We start from the raw sequence: 23,416 nt of genomic DNA on the forward strand, positions 1-23,416 counted from the left end.
GCGGGCTTCTACGAAGCAGGTGTTGACTGGCAGCTATCGCCCTATTGTATTTAACTGAATAAATATTTCACTTACACATTCTGGGTCTTCGTTAGTTTTTTTTTGTGTGTGTATAGTTTAACTAAAACTATAACTGGAGGTCCCACAGAAGAACAACAGCTTTTGTTTCACACATCGAAGTAAACAGAAAATCAAAGAAACATGGCAAGCGATCACACAACAGCACTGAAGTTACCACAATTCTGGCTGAAGAGGGCTGAGCTATGGTTCACGCAGGCGGAAGCGCAATTTAACGTACGCAAAATAACTCCAAACCTAATGAAATATTCGTACATAGTAGCGGCACTAGATGAGGACTCGGCAACGAAGGTGCTGGGCATTTAAACCCAACCTCCAGCAATGCACAAATACACTACAGTAAAAGACAGGCTTGTGGATATATTCCGGCGGAGCGACCGGGAAGCGGCAGCCAAGATACTGGAGGAAGAATTAGGCGATTCCAAGCCTTCGGAGTTGATGGACAAAATGTTGGCATTAGTTCCCCCTGGAGAGTTACCTTCACCTGGAGAGTCATATTCCTCCGCAAGTTACCACTCCAAGTCTAGGCCCTCATAGCTCAGACCAAGATCAAGGACCTGCGGCAGTTAGCGAAAGCAGCCAACAAACATTTTTTTATCCAGTGGTGTTATGTTTAACGCCATAGGGTCGACGCCGAGACATGGTAGAGTTAAGCAAGACGACTTGTGCTTCTACCACACGAAGTTCGGGAAAAAGGCTACGAAGTATAAGCAACCATGTAGCTTCAGGACCCCTTGGCCATCGGTAACGGGAAACTCCAGGGTCGGCCGCAGTTGAATACCCTTGTGACCGGCAAACACGACCAACTGCTCCTCTATGTCCAGGATCGGAGCGCCGGACGTAGGTTCCTAATCGAAACAAGAGCAGAAGTCAGCGTGATCCCAGCGTCGGCAAGGGACATCCGTTACGGAAAGCGGGATCAACCTTTAACGGCCGCCAACGACTCCACAATCGAGGCGTACGGTCACTGCATCCTTTCACTCAACATCGGCTCACAAAAATACACGTAGGCATTCACCATCGCCGATGTCCATCAGCCCATTATCGGTGCAGAGTTTCTTCGAGTTCACTAGCTACTGGTTGATTTGCAAGGGAGACGACTCATCAACAGCAACACATACGCTCCCATGCCTCCCCACGCATAGCAACCGTCCCTCAGGCCGTGAACGAATTCTCGAATTTCCTTGCGAGTCGCCCCAATCTTACTATCCCGACATTCTCCAGACCTACAGCCCGCCACGGAGTGACACACCACATCCCCACCAGTGCACAGCTGCACACGTCGTCTATCACCAGACTAACTTGCAATCGCAAAGGTTAGATTTGACAATGTGGAGACGATGGGTATTGCTCGCCGATCAAGCAGTCTCCGGTCGCCACCTCTGCATGTGGCACCGAAACACAACGGAAGTCGTCAGCCTTGCAGATATTGCCGTCGTCTCAACGCAGACACGACGCCCGACCGCTACCCTATTTCGTACATACAGGACTTCACAGCACAGCTAACCGGGTGCTTGGTATTCTCGAAGGTCGAGCTCATCCGAGGTTACCACCAAATCCCAGTGCAAGACGACGATGTACCTAAAACCGCTGTGATCACTCCTTTCGAGCTCTATGAATTCTTACGTACACCCTTTGACCTAAAAAACGCAGTACAATCTTTTCAAATCTCGATTTTGACTTTGCATGCTTAGATGATATCTTTATCGCAAGCCAAAATGCGGAGCTACACAAGAAGCACATTGTGACTCTTTTTGATAGAACAATATGGCCTAGTAATCAACCCGGCCAAGTCTGTTTTTAATGTTACAAAAATCAACTTCCTGGGACATCGGATCACAGGCGCTGGTGCTACACCCCTGTCAGAAAAAGTGAAAGCTATCTTATCCTTCCCACGCCCCACCACAAGCAAAGCTCTACCCCAATTACTGGGTATAGTAAACTTTTATCATCGCTTCATGCCTTTTGCGGCAAGAGTGATAAGACCCCTATACAATGCACTGTCAAAAGATGGTCCAAAAAGACATGTGGAGTGGGATGGTGCAATGGCCCCACCGTCAAATCCACAAAACAAGCCCTGGCTAAAGCAACCATGCTGTCCCATCCTCATATATCAGTTTGGGCTGCACTCACAGCTTGATGACAGGGGATACAGGTATTGGTCCACTCCTAATTTGCTTGGCTATGCCGTGTCAGGTAAATTTGCCTCCGACACCGCGATTGGGGGCGTTTTGGAACAAGTCATCCATAGTCAGTGGCGACCACTTGCATTCTTCAGTCGACAACTACGACCTCCTGAACAGAAACATAGTGCCTTTGACAGAGAATTGCTAGTTGTCCATCTAGGTGTCCACCACTTTCGCTATTTTCTTGAAGGCCGCACGTTTACAGTATTCACAGACCACAAACCACTCACCTTTGCTATGAGAAAGCTCTTAAAGCCTTGGTCTGCATGTCAGCAGCGACACCTATCGGCCATTTCTGAGTACACCACGAGTATTCAATACATAGCTGGAAAAGGCAACTCAGTCGCACATGCACTCTCTCGTGCCCCTACCTGCTCTCACACCTACCGAGCCTCAATAACAGAAGGCCTGGATTACGCGGCTATGGCTGCAGCCCAACAGACAGATGACGAGATCAGGGCGCACGTGTTTGTCGCTCGACACCGGTTGACAACAGGTGTTAGGGTGTTCACATTCATATAACTTAGCGGTGCGGCAAAAATGACCTATAGAATAAGCACGAAGCTTTTTTAAAAAAATAACAAGTACTAGGTTCGATTCATTCGGCTAATATTCTTCAAAGTGGTACCCCAGCAGAGATCGACTTTGACTTTCATCTTTTCGGGTTCGATAAATTAAGTACCAGTTGCGTACTGGGTTGATCTAATTGACTGGCTTCCCTCCTCCAAAATTTCGGGCCTTGCGCCTGGAGTAGAAAAGAATATGAATTGTATACAAGGCGGCGAGCTGGCAGAAACGTTAGCAAGCCGGGCGAAATGTTTAGCGGTATTTCGTCCGTCTTTACGCTCTGAGTTCAAATTCCGCAGTGGTCGACTTCGCCTTTCATATTTTCGGGGTCAATAGATTAAAAACCAGTCAAATACTAAGCTGGCACTCCGTCGCTTACGACGACGAGGGTTCCAGTTGATCCAATCAACGGAACAGCCTGCTCGTGAAATTAACGTGCAAGTGGTTGAGCACTCCACAGACACGTGTACCCTTAACGTAGTTCTAGGGGATATTCAGCGTGACACAGAGTGTGACAAGGCTGGCCCTTAGGATTACAGGCACAACAGAAACAGGAAGTAAGAGTGAGAGAAAGTTGTGGTGAAAGAGTACAGCAGGGTTCGCCACCATCCCCTGCCGGAGCCTCGTGGAGCTTTAGGTGTTTTCGCTCAATAAACGCTCACAACGTCCGGTCTGGGAATCGAAACCGTGATCCTATGACCGCGAGTCCGCTGCCCTAACCACTGGGCCATTGCGCCTCCACAGTCAAATACTAGGGCCGTTGTAATCGACCATCCCTCCCCACAAATTTCAGGCCTTGTGCCTATAGTAGAAAGGTTTATTAATAGGTTCATAAGACGGAAATTGATAAACAACAGGTACGAAGAAAAGTTTCGAAAGATACTGTTTTATTCTCCAATTTCATACAGGTAATAATTACGATAACTTTGGCATAGAAATTTTAAGATTAGAATTTTACATACAAGTGAAAGATAATTTTATAAAGTTTTAGTTCACTTGGAGACAAACCTAATGGATATTACTGATCCTTTGTCGATGTTATATCAGTTTGTGTATTGCAGAGCTGTGTTCGCAAGGGGTTTACCTTTGATTGGGATTATTTCGACTTTAGATTTTTCAACAGGGGCCTCGGCTATCAGCATTTTCTTTCTGATAGTTACAGTCATCTTTTCCACGTTGACCGATTTTGGAAGTAATTCACCAATACTTACTGATGTGGTTTTATTAAAACTCCTTTTTTTCTGGCCAGTGAGTTGAAAATATTGCCCTTGGCGGGTTGCGTTTAAACTTGAGATATTATACCCAGTTAAGTTCATCTGAAGTCTCCAAACGTAGGTACTGTTATCGATTTGGACGAAGTTTGCACGAGTTCCAGCTCGAAAGTAGTTTCGTATCCCTGTTAAAATAAAATAAACAAATATATATAAAAAGTAAATAAATATTTCTAGGTGTGGCTGTTTCCTTCCCAACCATTTTGTTCCAAGTTCAGGCACATTGTGTGTCGCCTTGAACAAATGTTATCTACTATAGCCTTGGGTCAATTAAAGCCTTGCGAGTGGATTTGGTAGACGGAAACTGAAAGAAGCCCGTCGTACATACATACATACATACATACATACATGTGTGCGTGTTTATTTATCTACCTGTGTATGTGTGTCTGTATCTGTGTTTGTCCCCCACCACAGTTTGACCACCGGTGTTGGTGTGATTGCGTCTCTATAACTTAGCGGTTCAGCTAAAGGGACCGATAGAATAAGTACAAGACTTAACAAAAAAAAAAGAATAATAATGATAAAATAATGGTAATTACGGGATCGATTTATTCAACTAAAATTTCTTCAAGGCGGTGCTCCCAAGATACAACAAATAAGTTTTGTCGTATCTTGGAAGAATCATTCTTTTCTACTCTTGGCACAAGGCCCAAATTTTAGCGGAGGGGGCCAGTCGATTAGATCGACCCCAGTACGCAACTGGTACTTAATTTATCGACCCCGAAAGAATGAAAGGCAAAGTCGACCTCGGCGGAATTTGAACTCAGAACGTAGCGGCAGACGAAATACCGCTCAGCATTTCGCCCGGCGTGCTAACGTTTCTGCCAGCTCGCTGCCTTTGTACGTGCTTGTTATTGGCATAAGAACCATCCCGAGATATATCAAACTAAATTAGTATAAACTAAAATCAAATAATTACAAAGGATAAAAGCTTTCAATGGTGAAAAATAAAACGTCTTCTTCAATTATTTTATTTCTGTTTTGGCAAAATGTTAGTGCAGCTGTCAATCTGAAATGTTGACTGCGGAAACTGCAGTTTCTGTCACAATTGAGTAAAATATCTGTTTGGTCAAATGTAATATTTATTTGTTTACATTGTTTCGAATTAATCATGCATTATTACCTCCGCCTTCGCTAAGGCGGAGGTATTGTTTTCAGTCGTGTTTGTTTGTCCGTGGACAAGATATCTCAAGAACAGCTGAATGGATTCGGATGAAACTTTCAGGGATGTTTGGCACGAAATTAGATTTTGGAATCGATCCGGTACCGGACAACGATTCTGGATTATTTGTTATATTTACTTTACATGAAGTGTTACGATCTTACGTTGACTTTCAAGTCTTTCTCTGATTATCTCCCTTGAACGCACGCTCATGATTTCCACGTCGGTTATAGCGGCGTTGCTGTTTCCAAAGTTTTATTTTTGTTTCTCTACTATTAATTTTACTCGCGTCTGTATCTTCGTAGAAACTGATGGATAAAGAAATCAATCTACATAAACAAACGGCAGCAAAACCGTTCAGAAATTAAATAACACTATCACATTGAGTAACAATAATAAATTTGATTTATCCTCAACAATTTTTAGTTTTACCAATTTTGAATATATCGCTCCTGTTAAAACCTCTTTCCTACTTGTTATTTGCATTTCTAGCTCTGCCTTGAAGGAAGTTTTACTTCTTAGAGTCACGTTTTTGTGCGCAACGATATTGTTAAACCTCCGTTAACAGCACCGTATGCAAGTCCTTTCCTTTTTTTCTTCACGCACGGATAAATTTTTCACTATAGACCTTAATGGTCGTAAAGACACGATATCAGTGAATAGACTAAAAATGGCCTTCATAGAGAAAACTGCCCCTGTTCCCACTGCAGACGACACACACACAGCACGCCATGCACAGCCACTTTCACATTCCAGGACTACCATTGGGGTCGATCAGGTACCGGACAAGGATTCTGGATTATTTTTCCGGTTTTTTAAACTTAATTTTCGAGAGTGGTTGGGTTCATTTTCAGTATTCTCGTTTGTGAGAGCAGTCGAGTTCATTTCAGATATTCTCATTTTAAAAATCATCTCCGGCCAATCGTTGAGAGGAGGACGTTGGTGTTGCCTTGGCGGAGGTTTGCGTTCTCTGAGTGTTCTTGTTTTATTTTGAATTAATTACGCATTGTTTTATTTTCAATTAATCACGCATTGTCTTATTTTGAGATTTCAAAGATGTGATTGTTTATTTTCAGAAAGACATTGTCGGAGAGGTGTGAGAGGCTGGATTTGGCATATATGTAGGTATGTCACAGCTAACTCCATCCGGTTACTATATATCATTGCGCATGCGTTACCGGACGTCCATATTAAATCTCACTTTTCTGTTTCTCTCCACACACACACACACACACACACACAGTTATACTTGTGGATGGTTATATTTGACCAATTAAACGCACACACCATATGTTTGGTCTTTATTTTAACATTATTATTATTATTGTTCTTGTTTCTTTGTCAAAGCTCTTTCATCACACCTGGGACCTCTTCAGCGATTCTTTATCCCACGTGTCTCCGCTTGTTTATGAACTAAGCAAAATAAGAAGAGTCACGTGGCAATAAACTGATTTCGCTGAATACACTACCTGCCGTTATCGTGACACTAGCTCTCGGCCATCATCCTGCTCGATCAAGCACGTGTGTGGGTGTGGGTGTGTGGGTGTGGGTGTGTGGGTGTGTGGGTGATCTAAGGATAAAGTAAAGAACTGGTGTCGCTTCCGCGGCATTAAAACCACCTAATCTGAGGTGACTAATAGAAGCCTCACAACTGGAACCCGTTTTGAATTTGTTTCAAATAGTGTTTCGTTTCTCTCGATATCTAATGAGAGGGGCTGAAGCTGATACAAACGGTATGTATGTATGTATGTATGTAAACACCGTTTACAAGACTATGCTTGGAATGACCAATTATAAACACCATTGGAACTCACATACAAGGTACAGGAAACTTATATACACCATTCTGCTTAAATAACGGAACTGCAGATACAATATCCTTACGTGTCTCACGTCTGTTTTCATTCCACCACTTCACTTTGTATCTCAAATCTTCTCTAGGAATAACTATTACTTAAAGTTTTCTTGCACCATCTCCGATGAAGGGATATATAAAATATCCCGGAAACAGCTGTAAGACCTTCTCTTTATAAATGTTCTGAAAACTATTCACAGCCTTGGATTTTTTCTATCTCATTCTGTTAATTTTTATATATATATGCTCGCTAATACACGACCTACGTTGGACTCCTTATTCGTATCATTACTGAATGCGCCACTATTGTCCATCTTACAGCCCACATCTGACGCCCTCTGACTCCTGTCTGTTCTGCTCAAATAAAAGACAGTCTTCGGGGCCAATGATTTAATGAGTGAGACGAAGTGAAAGTGACTGAGGGCTGAGTACAACAGAGCAGATAGATATATTTTTTTCAAATAGGATTTAGGACTTGGATTCGGCGATGTCGCAGATGCGTCGCTTGCGATAAAGAATATTTTGCTTAGAGAAGGTGCATGGCTTGGGGGCCAGGGTACTCGGCTTACGATCGTAAGTTCGTGGGTTTGATTCCCGGCAGCACGTTGCGTCCTTCAACAAGACGCTTTATTTCGTGTTCCTCCAGTTCATTTACTTCTCCAGCCTTACCATTGCTCTCTTTATCTTTTTATATATTTACATATACACACGCTAATACACGACTTATAATCCCCAATCCCGTTCATACAACGACTGGGGCAAACTAGTCGGTATACAGCACTTACTCGGTATTACCTGTATCCTCTTGGGTTTGGTTAAATCCAATACCCTCCTCAACCTTTATATATATATATATATATTATATATATATATATATATTATATATATATATATATATATATATATATATGTTGGGGGGGACAAACACAGATACACAAACACACACACACACATATATCATATACATATATACGACGGGCTTCTTTCAGGTTCCGTCTACCAAATCCACTCAGAAAGGTTTGATCGGCACGAGGCTATAGTAGAAGACATTTGCCCAAGGTGCCACGCAGTGGGACTGAACCCGGAACCATGTGGTTGGTAAGTAAGCTACTGACCCCACAGCCACTCCTATATATATGTATGTATGTATGTATGTATGTGTGTACACACACACACACACACACACACACACACACACACACACACACACACACACACACACACAAGGTTCTTTGTTATGGCCGGTCAGAGAGTGACCATCTGTTTCGCCACCTATAAAGCGCGCAACTTTATAGGCGATTCGTCTGACTCAATGGTTCATTCCGGATATTTTTTGTTTACAAAACTAATTGACTAACAATCTCCAGTTGTAGAGAGGTTATGTACCTCCAGCAATTTCAGTCTGACGAGTTGCCTATGCAGCTAGGCGCTTTAAAGGTGCGAAACCTCTGGTCATTCTCTGACCGGCCATAACAAACAACCTTTTAAATGTGTATATGTATGTGTGTATTTATCTATGGACGCATTGGTGAAATTCCGATAAAAGGTCATATTGCGAACGTTACTTCCAATTGTTAGGAAAATGGAAGACAGTGTATGTACTGGTGTAGTGAGGGCAAACGGAATAATGGGAGAATAACAAGAATAAAGAACAAAAACGTGTGACATTTCACTAGTAGCTAACCTGTTTGTTATTTACTTTTATATCCACCTGTCTTTCTAGCACTTCGTTCTTACGATCTATCTCTTGAATTCCCCTGTTATTTGTATCTACTCATTTCTCTTTCTATTTACCTAGTTCTTTATATAACATTTATATTTTCTCCGTTTTCACACTCCCCTCAAACAATCGCTGTTTTCGTGATGAGAAGTTGTGCATATAAATTCGTTGTCAATTTATTAACTGGACCGGATTCTCTTTGTTATAATTCTGTTTATATACAACAGTGGCTCCCAACCCTTTTATCTAAAAGAGTTTTCCCACGGACTTCTAATATGCTTATCCTTATATGTATATATATATATATATATATATATATATATGTGCGAGTAAAAATAAATACAAAAAAAGGGTGGATTTTTTTGTATGATTGTGTATAGAGGAATATATTATTTTGCTTAAAAGAGTTCCAACTGTCTGTTTTTTATGTTTTATTTATATTCCTGCAGAACTAATGTGGGGTATAGAATATGGAATATACAATATATAATATAATATACAATATAAAATAAAATAAAAATGGATGGCACCATGAAATAAAGTATTGAATGTAGATGAAATATTGAGTGTTCAATATAAAGGATCAAATATATAAATATATAAATATAAATATATATATATATATATAAAGGCGACTCGAGTTTCAGGGCTATTTCCCTTCGTCATGGCCGGTATGACAGTCTTTAACAGACTGTCATATATATATATATATATATATATATATATATATATATATATATATATATATGAATTTCCGTTTACCAAATCCACTCACAAGGCTTTGGTCGGCCCAAGGCTATAGTAGAAGACACTTGCCCAAGGTGCCATACAGTGGGACTGAACCTGGAACCATGTGGTTGAGGCGCAGACTTCTTACCACACAGCCATGTTAGCAGGAATGAATAAGGAAATTAGTGTTGCACTGACGGTCGCACGATCGTCGTTTCGATACTCAGTCAGGCGATGCATTGTATTCTTGAGCAAGATCTTTCATTTCACGTTACTTCAGTCCGCTCTGCTGTAAATGAGTATCCCTACGACTGGGTTAATCCTTGAGCCAGGACAAGGGCAATGCTGAAATATCAGTCTCTTACATAGCATAGAAACCGGACAGTCAGTCTTGTGATTCCTTGGACTCGAGACAGTAATGTCCAGGGCTTCTCGTTGTTGTTGTTGTTCATGATGATCTGGAAATTTAAAACCCGGTTGCCCAGCTAGCCAGGTATTTGGGGTATCAAGACTGTCCAAATTAACGATGGGTGGTTAAGAGGATTTAAACTTTATCTTTCATCTTCCACTTGTTTCACTTATTTGATTGCAGTCATGCTGGAGCACCACATTGAAGAATTTGAGTCGAAGGAACCGACCCTACTACTTACGTTTTAAAAACGTGGTACTTATTCTATCGGCCGCTTTTGCCGAACTGCTACGCTACGGGGGCGTAGATACATCAACACTGATTGTTAAGTGATGGTGGACAGACAGACAGACAGACAGACAGACAGACAGACAGACAGACAGGCAGACAGGCGGGCGGACGGACGGACGCGCGCACGCGCACACGCACGCGCACACGCGCACACGCACGCGCGCACGCGCACACGCACACGCACACGCACACGCACGTGTGGCAGGCTTCTTACAGTTTCTGTCTACCAAATCCACTCACGAGGCTTTAGTTGAAGACACTTGCGCAAGTCGCCAGGGACTGAACTCAGGACCATATCGTCGAGAAGCAGACTTCTTACCCCACAGCCACGTCTCAGCCTATCCATGGAATTGGTAATAAAATTAGGAATGGTTTGGTCAGCAGCACAACAAACAATGAAACCAGATCATTCAGGAAGAGGATTAACCCATTAACTACCAAATTTTTTAATCCATATTTTTTGGCTTTGCCTGGTATCTTAGGAGTTAAAATAAAATATAGTATTTAAATTTTCTTCTTATGTGAATTATTTTGGAGATTATGATAAATTTTTCGAAATATCCCAAATGGGTATCGCTGAAAATAAATGCATATTTATCCTTTTCTATTCAATTACAATAATAAACATTTTAGTTTTTTTGAAACTAGTATCAAATGCGAAAGTGTATGAAATATCAATGAATGATATTTTGATGGGAAATGTCAAAAAAAAAAAAAAAAAAAAAAAAAAAGATTTTCAAAACAGTCAATATTTTTGTGGTTCAAAAATTGTGATTTATGACACAAAATGTCCTCTAGAATTAGCCAGATTTAATAATGACAAACTTTAATTACTAAATATTGTTAAACACACCTCTGCAAATGCAATGTACATAAGCAATTCACTTTCAATACAACGAACAATCGGCATTGAGACTGTTTTTCGGAGATCCCTAAATGGGGCTCATGGCAGGCAAGGGGTTAAGGAAAATGACTCCTAATTTCGTAAGAAATGTAACGAAAATGAAGCTAGTTAGTATTTACCGATGTCGCCATGGAATCTCCAAGTCTTAAAGAATGAAACTTCTCTACTTTGCAGTAAATTAAGTCATGTAATAAACCTTTCAACTAGAAGCACAAGGCTTCAAGTCGATTATATCAACCCCAATGCATAACTGGTACTTATTTAATCGATCCCGAAAGGACGAAAGGTCAAGTCGATCTCGGCGGAATTTGAGCTCAGAACATTAAGACAGACGAAATCCAGTTAAGCATTTCACCCGGCGTGCTAACGATTCTGCCAGCTCGCCGCCTTAATTAAGTGAAATAATAAAGGCGTGCGGCCAAGTGGTTATAGTGTTCGGCTGACGGCTATAAGGTTGTGAGTTCGATTCCCGGCAGTGCATTGTGTCCTTGAACGAAACACTTAATTTCTCCTTACTCCAGTCCACTCACCTGGCAAAAATGAGTTGTACCTGTAATTCAAAGGGGGACCAGCCTTGTTACACTCTGTGTCACGCTGAATTTCCCTGAGAACTGCATTAAAGGTATGTCTGTCTGTGGAGTACTCAGCCACTTTCACGTTAATTTCGCGAGCAGGCTGCACTGTTGATCGGATCAACTGGGACCCTCGTCGTCGTAGCCAACGGAATGCCAGTTTCTTTTTAAAATCAAGTAAGGAATACAAAGTGCTGGAGCCAAGATAGCTAGGCATAGGGGACTCAGGAATTTCGAAGTTGCAGCGGTTTAGGAATCACCATGGAATAAGTGATAACATTTTCAATGGTAAAGTAGGAAGCATAGTAACTGAGGATGTCGAAGCAGTTTTGGACAAGTTAAAAATTATGCATAATAATACTTATGCATAATAATACGTTTTTGGTATTTGGTTTACAAGGTTCTTGTTGTGAACTCGTGTGTTGAAACAAATTTTGTATCTTGGGAGGATCATTATGCCAATGAGAGACACACGCACTGGTCTTGTTTCACTTCTTTGTTTTGATGCCGCGAATGGCGACGAAAAGATTTTCACTAAACTAGCTGCTTGTTTAAGGAAAAATTAATCAAACAATCAATGAGTTAATTGGTTAAATGGTTAAGTAGTTGCCAATAAATAAATAAAATAAAAGGCGCAGACGTGGCTGTTTGGTAAGGCGTTTCCTTCACAACCACGTTTTCGAGTTAAGTCCCACTGCGTGGCACGTCGGCCAAGTACCTTCTACTATAACCTTAGGCCAATCAAATCCGTGTGAGTGGATTTGGTAGACGGAAACCGAAAGAAACCTGCCATATATATATATATATATATATATATATATATGTATGTATATTCTTTCAATGTGTACAAATAACACGGAAAAAAAATAGTTACCAGGGTAGCAAAAATTCACATAAGTACCAAGAATGTAACAACCTATTTATAAAGGTAGAAATTCCAGGGTTAAGTGAAATGCTCTTGTATAACATATATAAATAAACAAATAGAGTTAAACGCAGGCGTTATTCAAATTTTTATACTTCTGACATGTTTCGAAGAAAACATTGATATTATTCCAGAAGGAATAAAATGATGTAAAACAATGCGATCTTCGTATCAGGGAAGAAAAAAAAACCCAATCACATCAATAAGAAGGTGAGAAAATCGCATTGTTCTTACATCATTTTATTCCTACCGGAATAATACCAATGTTTTCTTCGAAACATATGTCGGAAGTATAAAGAATTGAATAAAACTTGCGTTTAACTCCATTTAGATGTTTATATATAAATATATATATATATATATATATATATATATATATATATATATATATATATGTATGTATGTATATATACTCACACACACACACACACACACGCATATACTGTATATCTGTGTGTGCGTGTATTTTTGCGTTTGTGCTTGTTCCCCTCCACCGCTTGACAACCGGTGTTAGTGTGTTTACGTCCCCGTAATTTAGTAGTTCGGCAAACAAGACTAATAGAGTAAGTGCCAGGCCTTAATAAAATACAAAAAAAAAAAAAAAAAAAAGAACTCGTGTCTATTCGTTCCGCTAAAATTCTTCAAGGCGTTGCCCCAGCATAGCCGCTATCTAATGAATGAAACAAGTAAAAGATAAAAGATGATGTTTCTAATTTAGGCAGAAGGCCAGCAATTTTGTGGGGAGGGTGTTTGTCGATAAGGTCAACGGATCTTTCTGATTTGGCGGGCGCCACTTGTTTTCTTAACGAAACACTTTCAAACTTGGGACACTGATAAAATGTGTCATATAAAACACCTTTTACTCTTAGTGTTGTTGAGAAAATTTTATCTTTTTAAAGTTATTTCGTGTTAAAATTGTCGTATTTCGGTAATTTCAACCAATCACTGACGTCTATTGAGGTGAAAACAATTACTGCTATGGAATGTAAACAAGACGCTCTAGCGGTGTAATGAGATCTTTTCCCTTGAATAAAAAGCGCTTGTACTGGTTTTAGCTAACCCTAACCCTAACTCTAAAACCCTATCGACCTCGAAAAAAAAAAAATTGAAAATGAAGTTGACCTCGGCGGAATTTGAACTCAAAACTTAATTAAATAAGACTAATAAGCAAATGATTTTTTTTTACAATGTTCTAGCGATTCCTGTTGACTTGCTGTTTTACCCACACACACGCACGCACACACACACACACACACACACACACACACACACACACACACACACACAAACACACACACACACACACACAATTATTAACTGGATCAAAAGAAAAAAAATCAATAACCAAGCGGGATGTTATATATGGTTTCTTAAAAGCGTAACACTATATTCTGAGTCTCACTAAGGTTTTTCAAACTCTGTGTGTGTGTGTGTATGTGTATGTGTGTGTGTGTGTGTGTGTGTGTGTGTGTGTGTGTGTGTAAAATATTTTCGATTATAATTGTAAAGAAAGAAAGGTAGATTGATATATATAGACAGACAAATAGATAAATAAAATATAAGCAAACAGACAGGTAAAAAGACAGATAGATACATAGATATAGACAAGCAGACAGATAGATAGATAGATACAAACAAATAGGATCTTTTTTAAAACGGGGGCCACATTTTTCATTAACGAAACACTTTGAAACTTGGAACACTGGTAGAATGTGTCATATAAAACATCTTTTTCTCTTAGTCTTCTTAAATCTAAACAACTGAATACTTGTCAGTGATTGGTTGAAATTATCGAAATAAGACAATTTTTTACATGAAATAAATTCGAATACAAAAATATTTTTCTGTTCTATAACACAAAATAGATAAGTATACGAAGTTTGAAAGTCTTTCCGTACCAAAACCACTACGTAAAACATTAATGAAAAATGTGGCCTACGTTTTAAAAAAGATCCGACAAATAGATACAGATAGATAGATAGATAGAGTTACCGTTAAAAATGGAATCCATTGATGGAAATCTTGGCATTATGCCGTCAAACAATGATGCCGGAGTTGTGGGCACTGCCAGTGAAATGGTGAGAAGAACTACACAATAAACATAACTCTTAATCAACACCATTTTCCTCTGTTGGTTTTTACTCTTTCAAAATTCTCTCCTGAAATGGTCGTCTGCCACAGTTTTACTCTCAATGTCGTCTCTCCACACCTGTTGCCGTGCTATATTTCTTGTTCTCGTTCTTGTTCTGTTAGAGTTTTCGTTGGAAACTCGAGTTTCTTTTATATTACAACTGCTGCTACTGCTGCTGCTGCTGTTTGGTACGACAGCTGTTGCTCCTCCTGATACAGTTGCTGTTGGTGGCGGTTGTGGTGGTGGTGGTGGTGGTGGTGGGGAGGGGGCTGATGCAAATCACCTTTAATGTTACTGCTGACTGTAAAATAGGATTGGAAGATTCACTGACAGGTGATGGCCGAAATATCTAGATTTACTGACACAATTTAGCAAGAATTTCAAAATATTGTGAACACATGCACATAAACACACACAGGCACATAAACACACACACGCACATGAACACACGTACGCACCAAAGTACACACACACACACACAGGCACACATACACACACCGGCGTGGCTGTGGTAAGAAGCTTGCTTCCCAGCGACATGATTCTGGGTTCAGTCCCACTGCATAGTACTGTGGGCAAGTGTCTTCTACTACAGTCTTGGGCCGACCAAAGACTTGTGAGTGGATTTGGTAGACGGAAACTGAAAGAAGCCAGTCGTGTGAGTGTGTGTGTGTGTGTGTGTGTGTGTGTGTGTGACCCACTGTTTGACAACCGGTGTTGATTTGTGTATGACCTTGTAACTTAGCGATTCAGTTAACTAACACTCATGAAGGCGGTGCCTTAGCATGGCCGCAGTCTAATGACTGGAACAAGTAGAAGATAAAAGATTACATTCGTCTCATGAAAAGAGTGAAATAGCAAAAAAAAAAAAAAAAAGAAAAAAAGAAAAAGAAAAAATGTCCCCGCACCAACCAACACCGAAAGATGGCTTTGCTTGCTATGTTACAACAGATTACGGTATTTTAGAAACGTTGTCCTATGGCCCAGCGATATTAAACCACGTCGAGGATCTTGATGGAACATCCTAGGGTCACAGAAAAACAGTTCTCCAATTTGATCAAATATCGTAAAATCATTCGATATGGCTCTGCAGCGGTGATTCGAAACCGAACTGCTAGGTAACCGGTCATACATCACGACCGAACGTCAGTAGTTTCATATGATCGGTCTATTAAACAACCAATCAGTGTCAAGCCATCGAGTTATTCAATCTTCTGGAATATTCTTCTTGTACCCTACAAAAAGACCGTTTTTAGCGCCTTAATTCTTTGCAAAACGTTGAGAGCAGCCGGCTCATTGACACATCTCACCTCTTACCAGGCAGAATGTTGAGGCAGCCGAATGATATGTGTCTCCATTCTTTTGACAGCCAAACGATTCGTGAAGACGGTTAGGACAGAAGACAGGCAGACGACAGGAATCTCCGTCGCCACGAATATAACACATTTATTTCCAGTTATGATGGACCAACCACATGTTGCTGTATCAATAAGCTTGTCGTAAACTCCGCTTAGCATGTCTCACCCAATATATAACTATTGCTGCTGATATTTGTAAAAGACCAATACAGCTTAATTAATGTACAATAATAATTTTTTTTAATTGTTTGCAGGTGTTATCAATTACTTTTTCACGCTGCCCAAGAAACACATTGTTATTCATCATCGCAATTAGTCGTCAGCTCACACCAGCCGACAACATAACAAACACAGCTCGCGACATTGGTAACCCTCAACACTCGGAACGTCTCCATAACTCCTTACAGTCATGGCAAATAGCTCCTTGATTTAATAAAACGTTATAGGGCCATATAATATATGACAGCCTAACTTGATGTAACACCTTCAGACCAGTAACTCCTACGATGTTATACGAAATTAGGAAGCCAAGTTCTGTTGTTCAATGATGTTAGACCAGAATAAGAAGCTTTCTACTACGGCCTTACAATGTGACATCGGGTTACACCACTGAAGAAACCACCCGTATATCTCTGCAGCACCTCACCCCATTCCAACATTATTAAAGACGTACCAAAGCTTTGCGCCTTCGAACGTTGGCTTTTCCTGGATGAAGTAGGAACTGGTGAAGATCTTCCTGTCAGGAACTCGACTGGATTGCCTTTAGAAATCTCGCTGCTTCAGACCTAAAGTCGTAAAAGTGTTTTGATGACGTCACAATCAATAGATGACGTTCGTAAAATGTAATTGTAATTATAGAGAATCACAATGTCATTGGATCAACGACGTAAAATAATGGAATATTGGTTTATGGTACTTGCCCAAGGTTTCAGATTCCACACTGATCGATAAAACTGCTTATTGACAGAGGAACGTTTAATATGCTAGTAAAATGAACGATAATATTGTTTTCAAATTCTGGCACAAAGCCAGCAACATCGGGTGGTGTGTGTGTGTGTGGGGGGGGGGGGGGTTAAGTCTGTTACATTGACCCTAGTGCTCAACAAGTACTATTTCATCGACCCCGAAAGGGGTAAAAGACAAAGTCGATCTCAGTGGAATTTGAACTCGGAACGTAAAGACGGACGAAATGTCGCTAAGCATTTCGCCCGGCGTGCTAACGTTTCTTATTTCTTTATTGCCCACTAGGGGCTAAGCATAGAAGAGACAAACAAGAACAGACAAAGGGATTAAGTCGACTACATCGTCCCCAGTAAGTAACTGGTACTTAATTTATCGACCCCGAAAGGATGAAAGGCAAAGTCGACCTCGGCGGAATTTGAACTCAGAACGTAACGGCAGACGAAATACCGCTAAACATTTCGCCCGGCGTGCTAACGCTTCTGCCAGCTCACTGCCCTTAACAAAGTAATATAACCCTTTCTACCAAAGGCCTGAAATTTTAGGTGGTGGGGCCAGTCGATTTCATCAATCCCAGTATTTTGCTGGTGTTTTTTTATTGGTTTCAAACTCTAGCACAAGGCCAGCGATTTCGGGAGGAGTGGGCCAGTCGAATGCATCGACCCCTGTTCAAAACTGGTTCTTATTTCATCGACTCCGAAAGAATGAAAGGCAAAGTTGACCTCGGCGGAATTCAGAACGCGAAGACTGACAAGGTGTCACTCAGCATTCCGCCCGGCGAGCTAACCATTCTTTCCTACCCTAGGCACAAGGCCCGAAATTTTAGGGGAGGGGAGGGCAGTCGATTAGATCGACCTAGTACGCAACTGGTACTTAATTTATCGACCCCGAAAGAATAAAATGCAAAGTCGACCTCGGCGGAATTCACCCGGCATGCTAACCATTCTGCCAGTTCACTGCACCTGGTACTTATTATTAATAATGTAAAATAATGAAATGTTAGTTTATGAGGATTATGATCAAAGTATCTGCTTGTCGTCAAACAATATATGCTAATTAATATACGCAACATGTTAATTAATAAAGGCACACGTGTATGTATATCAATAAAACAGGCAGTAATATACCTTATGCAATGAATCAAGATGTGTTTACTTAATTAAAATAATATACGTAATAGAGAACGAAAAAGGCCATTACTTTAATGATTAACTGTAGTGAAGAAAGACCGGTGAAAGAGAAGCCCAGCTTTGGAATTAATTAAAATTAATTAACTGAATTAAATAAAACTAAAACTGCAGTGAGGAAGTGAGTCAGAACTTCAGTTGTATGGCGTCAATTTTGGATATGTTCTGATGTTATTAGAGATCTTACGAAAACAATAGTTTTAACTGTTGCTGTCAGATCGTAGATCCATTAGTGAATGACCATAGAGTGGCTCATTAATATTTACACGTGTTACATACGATAACTGATTAAAAAAAAGTAGGACCCCCCCCACACACTATTTTATATATATAAAACAGTTTACGTAGTAAGACTAGTTGATGAGCTTTAAGTGAAATCAATTGATACTGCGATGTCTACTCTTCTCTTTACAAATGGGGACGACTGTGTTTTAGTTTATTTGCTACATTCTCCGTGCGTGTTTACATTTAGTGAGAGATTAGTGGCTCTGGAGAGTTTAATTCTTCTTTCTAGAAAGCAGGTGCATATTGTACCCTGACTTTTAATAATAATAATAATAATAATAATAATAATAATAATAATATCCTCCTCATTGATATGACTGTCCCAATTGATATAAACGTATCTGTCAAGATCTACCAAAATCTGAGCAAGTATAAAGATCTTGAAATAGAAATTAGCAAAATGTGGAAACTGAAGACTAAAACAATACCTGTTCTCATAGGTGCCCTAGGAATGATAGTGTAGTAACGCTGTGCGCATGCGTAGTCTCACGCATGCGTGAAATTCAACAACCAAGCTTTCCCGCTTCATTCTGCCTCTTTCTTGCTGGCCAGCGATTGAGCAAGGACGTGTTTAGCTGTCTCTCTCCATCTTTCGAACTTACGCTAAACAGCTCGCTCACATCTACATACCAACGTCCCAACAACCATGCTCACACACACAGAAGACGTCTCAACAAACAAGAGCTAAAGATGTATATATTCCACCTTGAATAAATGTTGTTTGTGTTGATAGTCTGGAGTTCAGCGTTCCGTTAATTCTTAATTTTATATAGGAAAGTCAGGTATACATCTAATGATGTATAACCCACTTTCCACTAAAATAGCAAAAGGGGCTGATTGCTACCTAGCTCAGATACCAGGAAACCCCAAAATGGAAGAAATTCAAAAGATAGTGCTCATGGGAACTGTCCATATCCTACGCAAAATACTTTCTATGTAATCTCAAATTTTAAAACAAACACAATTTTCTTATGGTTTCTTAAAAATTCTCTAGAACAACACTATGTACAAAACCAAATATATGGCACCCTAGGCATAACACCAACATGAACTTCTAGCTTGTTGTCTCTTGAGGTCTCTGGGTGAGACTTGGAGTCAACTAGAGGGGACAAACACGGGCAGACAAAGGGATTAAGTAGACTCCAGTGCGTAACTAGTACTTATTTAATCGCCCCAGAAGGATGAAAGGTAGAATGACCTCGGCGACGATCGTAGGTAGAAACTATAATAGCAGGGTTAATGTTGGATTTTGAAGACGAGAAAAAGGTCGCGAATGTTTGGAATGAGTTCGTTGGGATTTAAACGATGAGAAAACATAAACTACTTTATCATAAGCTTTCTTAATGCAGTCGAGTTTCCTTTTATTTGTCCAAGATATTAAATACTTTATGCGTAAATCAATAGTGAACTCAAAGAGAGAGACAATGGAAAATACCCAGAGAGAAAAGAAATACTCACAAAACCTGTATTACACGTAATTTCTAGTATATATACATATACATACATCCATACATACGTACGTACGTACGTACATAAATACATACATAAATTTATACACACATACACACACACACATATATATCTATATATATATATATATACATATATATATACATATACACATATATATATATATATATATATATATACACACACACAAACACGTATATATACATATATATACATTCACACACACACATATATATATATATATACACACACACATATACATACATATATATACACTCACATATATATATATATATACATATACACATACATATACATACATATACACACACAGACACATATATACATACATATACACACACTCACATGCATACACACACACACTCACACATGTATATAGGCGCAGAAGTGGCTGTGTGGTAAGAAGCTTGCTTCCTAACCACATGGTTCCTGGTTCAGTCCCACTGCGTGTCACCTTGGGCAAGCCTCGGGCCAACAAAAGCCTTCTGAGTATATTTCGTAGACGGAAACTTAAAGACACCCTGAGAATATTCACACGCGCACACACACACACACACACACATGCACACACACACTCAGACACAGATATGAGTGTGTGTGTGTGTGTTTTTGCAGCTGTGTCTGTCCCCCCCCACTACACTGCTTGACAACCGGTGTTGGTTTGTTTACGTGCACGTAACTTAACGGTTCGGCAAAATTAACCGATAAATTAAGTACCTGGCTTTAAAACATGAACTAGGATCAATTCGTACTTAATACTACCACTACATTCTCAAATTTTCATTCACGCCACATGACTCCTTTGAATTAACAGCACATGGAATCTTCGAATCCACACTTGCCTGGAACTGCAACTATAGCATCTTTATACATTTTTATTTTTATTTGTACATTCATTCTCCTATTTCCCTGTATATTCCTTATTTGGTTCCTTTTCCAAAATAACTCCTTACATTGAACTCTAATATTTCCCTCTATTTAACCATCTCATATCGTCTCTGATGAAGGGATATCCCTAATATCCCAGAAACAGCTGTAAGTCTACCTTTCTCTTTATAAATGTCCTGAAAATTCCGCACAGCCTTGGCTTTGTTGTCTCATTTTATTTAACATACTCATACAAGACCCGCATTAGACTCCTCACTTGTATCATTATTGAACCAAGAGTTTAACTACGGTCCTTCCATAGCACTTACATCGCCTTACCTGCCACCTTGGGTCTTCAGGATAACAATACCTCTCATATATATTTATGCGTGTGTGTGTGTGTGTGTATGTGTGTTTGTCCCCCATCATCACTTGATAACCGATGTTGGTGTACTTACTTCCCCCATCTTTGCGATTCGGCAAAAAAGAGCTATAGAATAAATGCTAGGCTTACAAAGAATAAGTCCTGAAGTCGATTTATTCTCCTAAAGGCGGTGCTCTAGCATGGCCGCAATCAAATGACTGAAACAAATAAAAGAATAAAAATATAATTGATCACTGGCCACTAAACTGTTTTTTAATTTCTCTCCGTTTATTTCTGTGTTCCTTTCTGTCAATGAGCGTAGGCTCGAAACGTAAAAGACTTTCTCACTTCCCAAGCGTTAAACTAATACATCTGTTTGTTGTTTACACATCCGTCTTCGTCTTTAGTTTTCTTTAAAAATTCCAACTATACATATATATATATATATATATATATATATATATATATATATATATATATATATATATATATATATATATATATATATATATATAAAATTCAAATTACGACAAACGTAAATAAACAAACGAAGTTTGCTTTTAGAAGCGTTGAGATGTCTTAGGAAGTTAAAAAAGTGATTTTAAATTTTCAATCGCAGGATAATGCTAATAATATAGCCTGAACAGGATAAACTACCCCTATTTTGCAGGAAAATTATATATATATATATATATATATATAAATAATACAGAATGGGACAAGAACACAAAACATCAAGACAGTTAGGTGATACAAGAAAGGGACAAAACATACAGATAGACGATACAAGGAAACACGGACAGGTCATTCGGAGTTTTCTCTCTTCAGTCAAGATCCAGATTATCCTTGCAATTTCGGCTGGTTATTCTCGATATTGCTCCAATCTGGTCAGCCCCAAGGAAAAACTAAGCTAAGAACATTAGATTCCTTGGAAGAAAGCAGCGAATCTATACGAAAACAAGGACGGAAAAAACGAACAATGTTACACAAATACAATAAAAATAATAAAACGGGACATAACAACAGACGTCTTTCGACTAAGGACGAATAAAATTAAGCTGGCGTATATGGAAATAAAGCCTTACAGCCGGGATACAAGATTATATATATATATATATATATATACATATGAAATTTTTGAATGTAGTTCATGGACCCAGTAGTAACTTTGCAAACCACAGGTTGAGAACCACCGGTGGACGAAGTGTCTCTAATATTTATTTTGCCGTTGTGTATCTGCCTCCATGTTCTGCTGTAAACGAAGTGATAGTCCATGCTAAACAGCCATCACATCAATAATAATATTTGTTAATTCATGCAATGTTTACTGAAATAAGCTGTTGGAATTTTCTTAAACAAAAATACCACTGGTACCAATTCCAATCATTCTGTTAAACAGCTACAACAACCATTTACAGACTTCCTTCAATATGCCGACAAAGTTTCACTTCAAATCTCCAAACATGTTAGTATTATGTCCACCTATAATAACTACGCTTAGGGAAAAACAAGCCAAGGACGAGGTTGTTAAGTGGTCGTTCTACCTGTTAGAAATAACAGCTAAATTCCTTAAGACATATTAGACAATGTAGTTCTATATACCCCTGTCTTGAGGAAGCTTTGTCATCAAAGTCGTATGGCTGATTGGTCGCCGTTGTTGTAATGGTTGCTTGTTGATGTGTGTTGAATTGTGAAGACCATCGTCGTGTGGTCTGGCCGTCTGTGTAGATAATAAATGAAGCAGCTCACGAACTTTTAATTTTTAACATATTTATTGCTGGACACGCTGATGATACGGAAGGGTTTCCAACATCGGTTTCAAATTCTGGCGCAAGGCCAGAAATTTCGAGAGAGGCGGGGTATGTATGTATGGATGGATGGATGGATGTATGTGTGTATGTATGCATGGATGGATAGATGAATAGATGGATGGACAGATGGACGGATGGATGGATGGATGTATGATTCAGTCCTCGTTGCCTCATTCAGGAGAAACTCGGTAAGGTAAAGGTCGTGTTTGTGTTTGAGAAGGACAGGTTTGTGTTGAGTAAGAGGTCGTTAGTTTTTGGAGTGGCAATACATTGGTTAGCAACATAGCAAGGGGAAG

The 23,416-nt window shown here is 39.6% G+C and overlaps 1 protein-coding gene across 2 annotated transcripts; it reads right to left on the bottom strand.

The window, feature by feature from the left end:
- Window positions 1–3,701: 3,701 nt before the first annotated feature.
- LOC106872931 (uncharacterized) lies at window positions 3,702–16,984 on the bottom strand. 2 transcript variants are annotated; one of them, XM_014920107.3, is made up of 3 exons: window positions 16,829–16,984; window positions 14,662–15,101; window positions 3,702–4,227 (listed from the first exon to the last, which is right to left on the bottom strand). In XM_014920107.3, the coding sequence occupies exons 2-3, from the start codon at window positions 14,789–14,791 to the stop codon at window positions 3,875–3,877; spliced, it is 483 nt and encodes a 160-aa protein (XP_014775593.1). In that variant the 5' UTR covers window positions 14,792–15,101; window positions 16,829–16,984; the 3' UTR covers window positions 3,702–3,874. The 2 variants fall into 2 exon arrangements, with proteins under 2 accessions (XP_014775593.1, XP_089204365.1); XM_089348239.1 differs by lacking the exon at window positions 16,829–16,984 and adding an exon at window positions 15,706–16,013.
- Window positions 16,985–23,416: the final 6,432 nt, after the last annotated feature.

Source organism: Octopus bimaculoides, chromosome 2, assembly GCF_046866305.1.
Source record: "Octopus bimaculoides isolate indiv1 chromosome 2, ASM4686630v1, whole genome shotgun sequence".
Taxonomy (NCBI): Eukaryota; Metazoa; Mollusca; class Cephalopoda; order Octopoda; family Octopodidae; genus Octopus; species Octopus bimaculoides.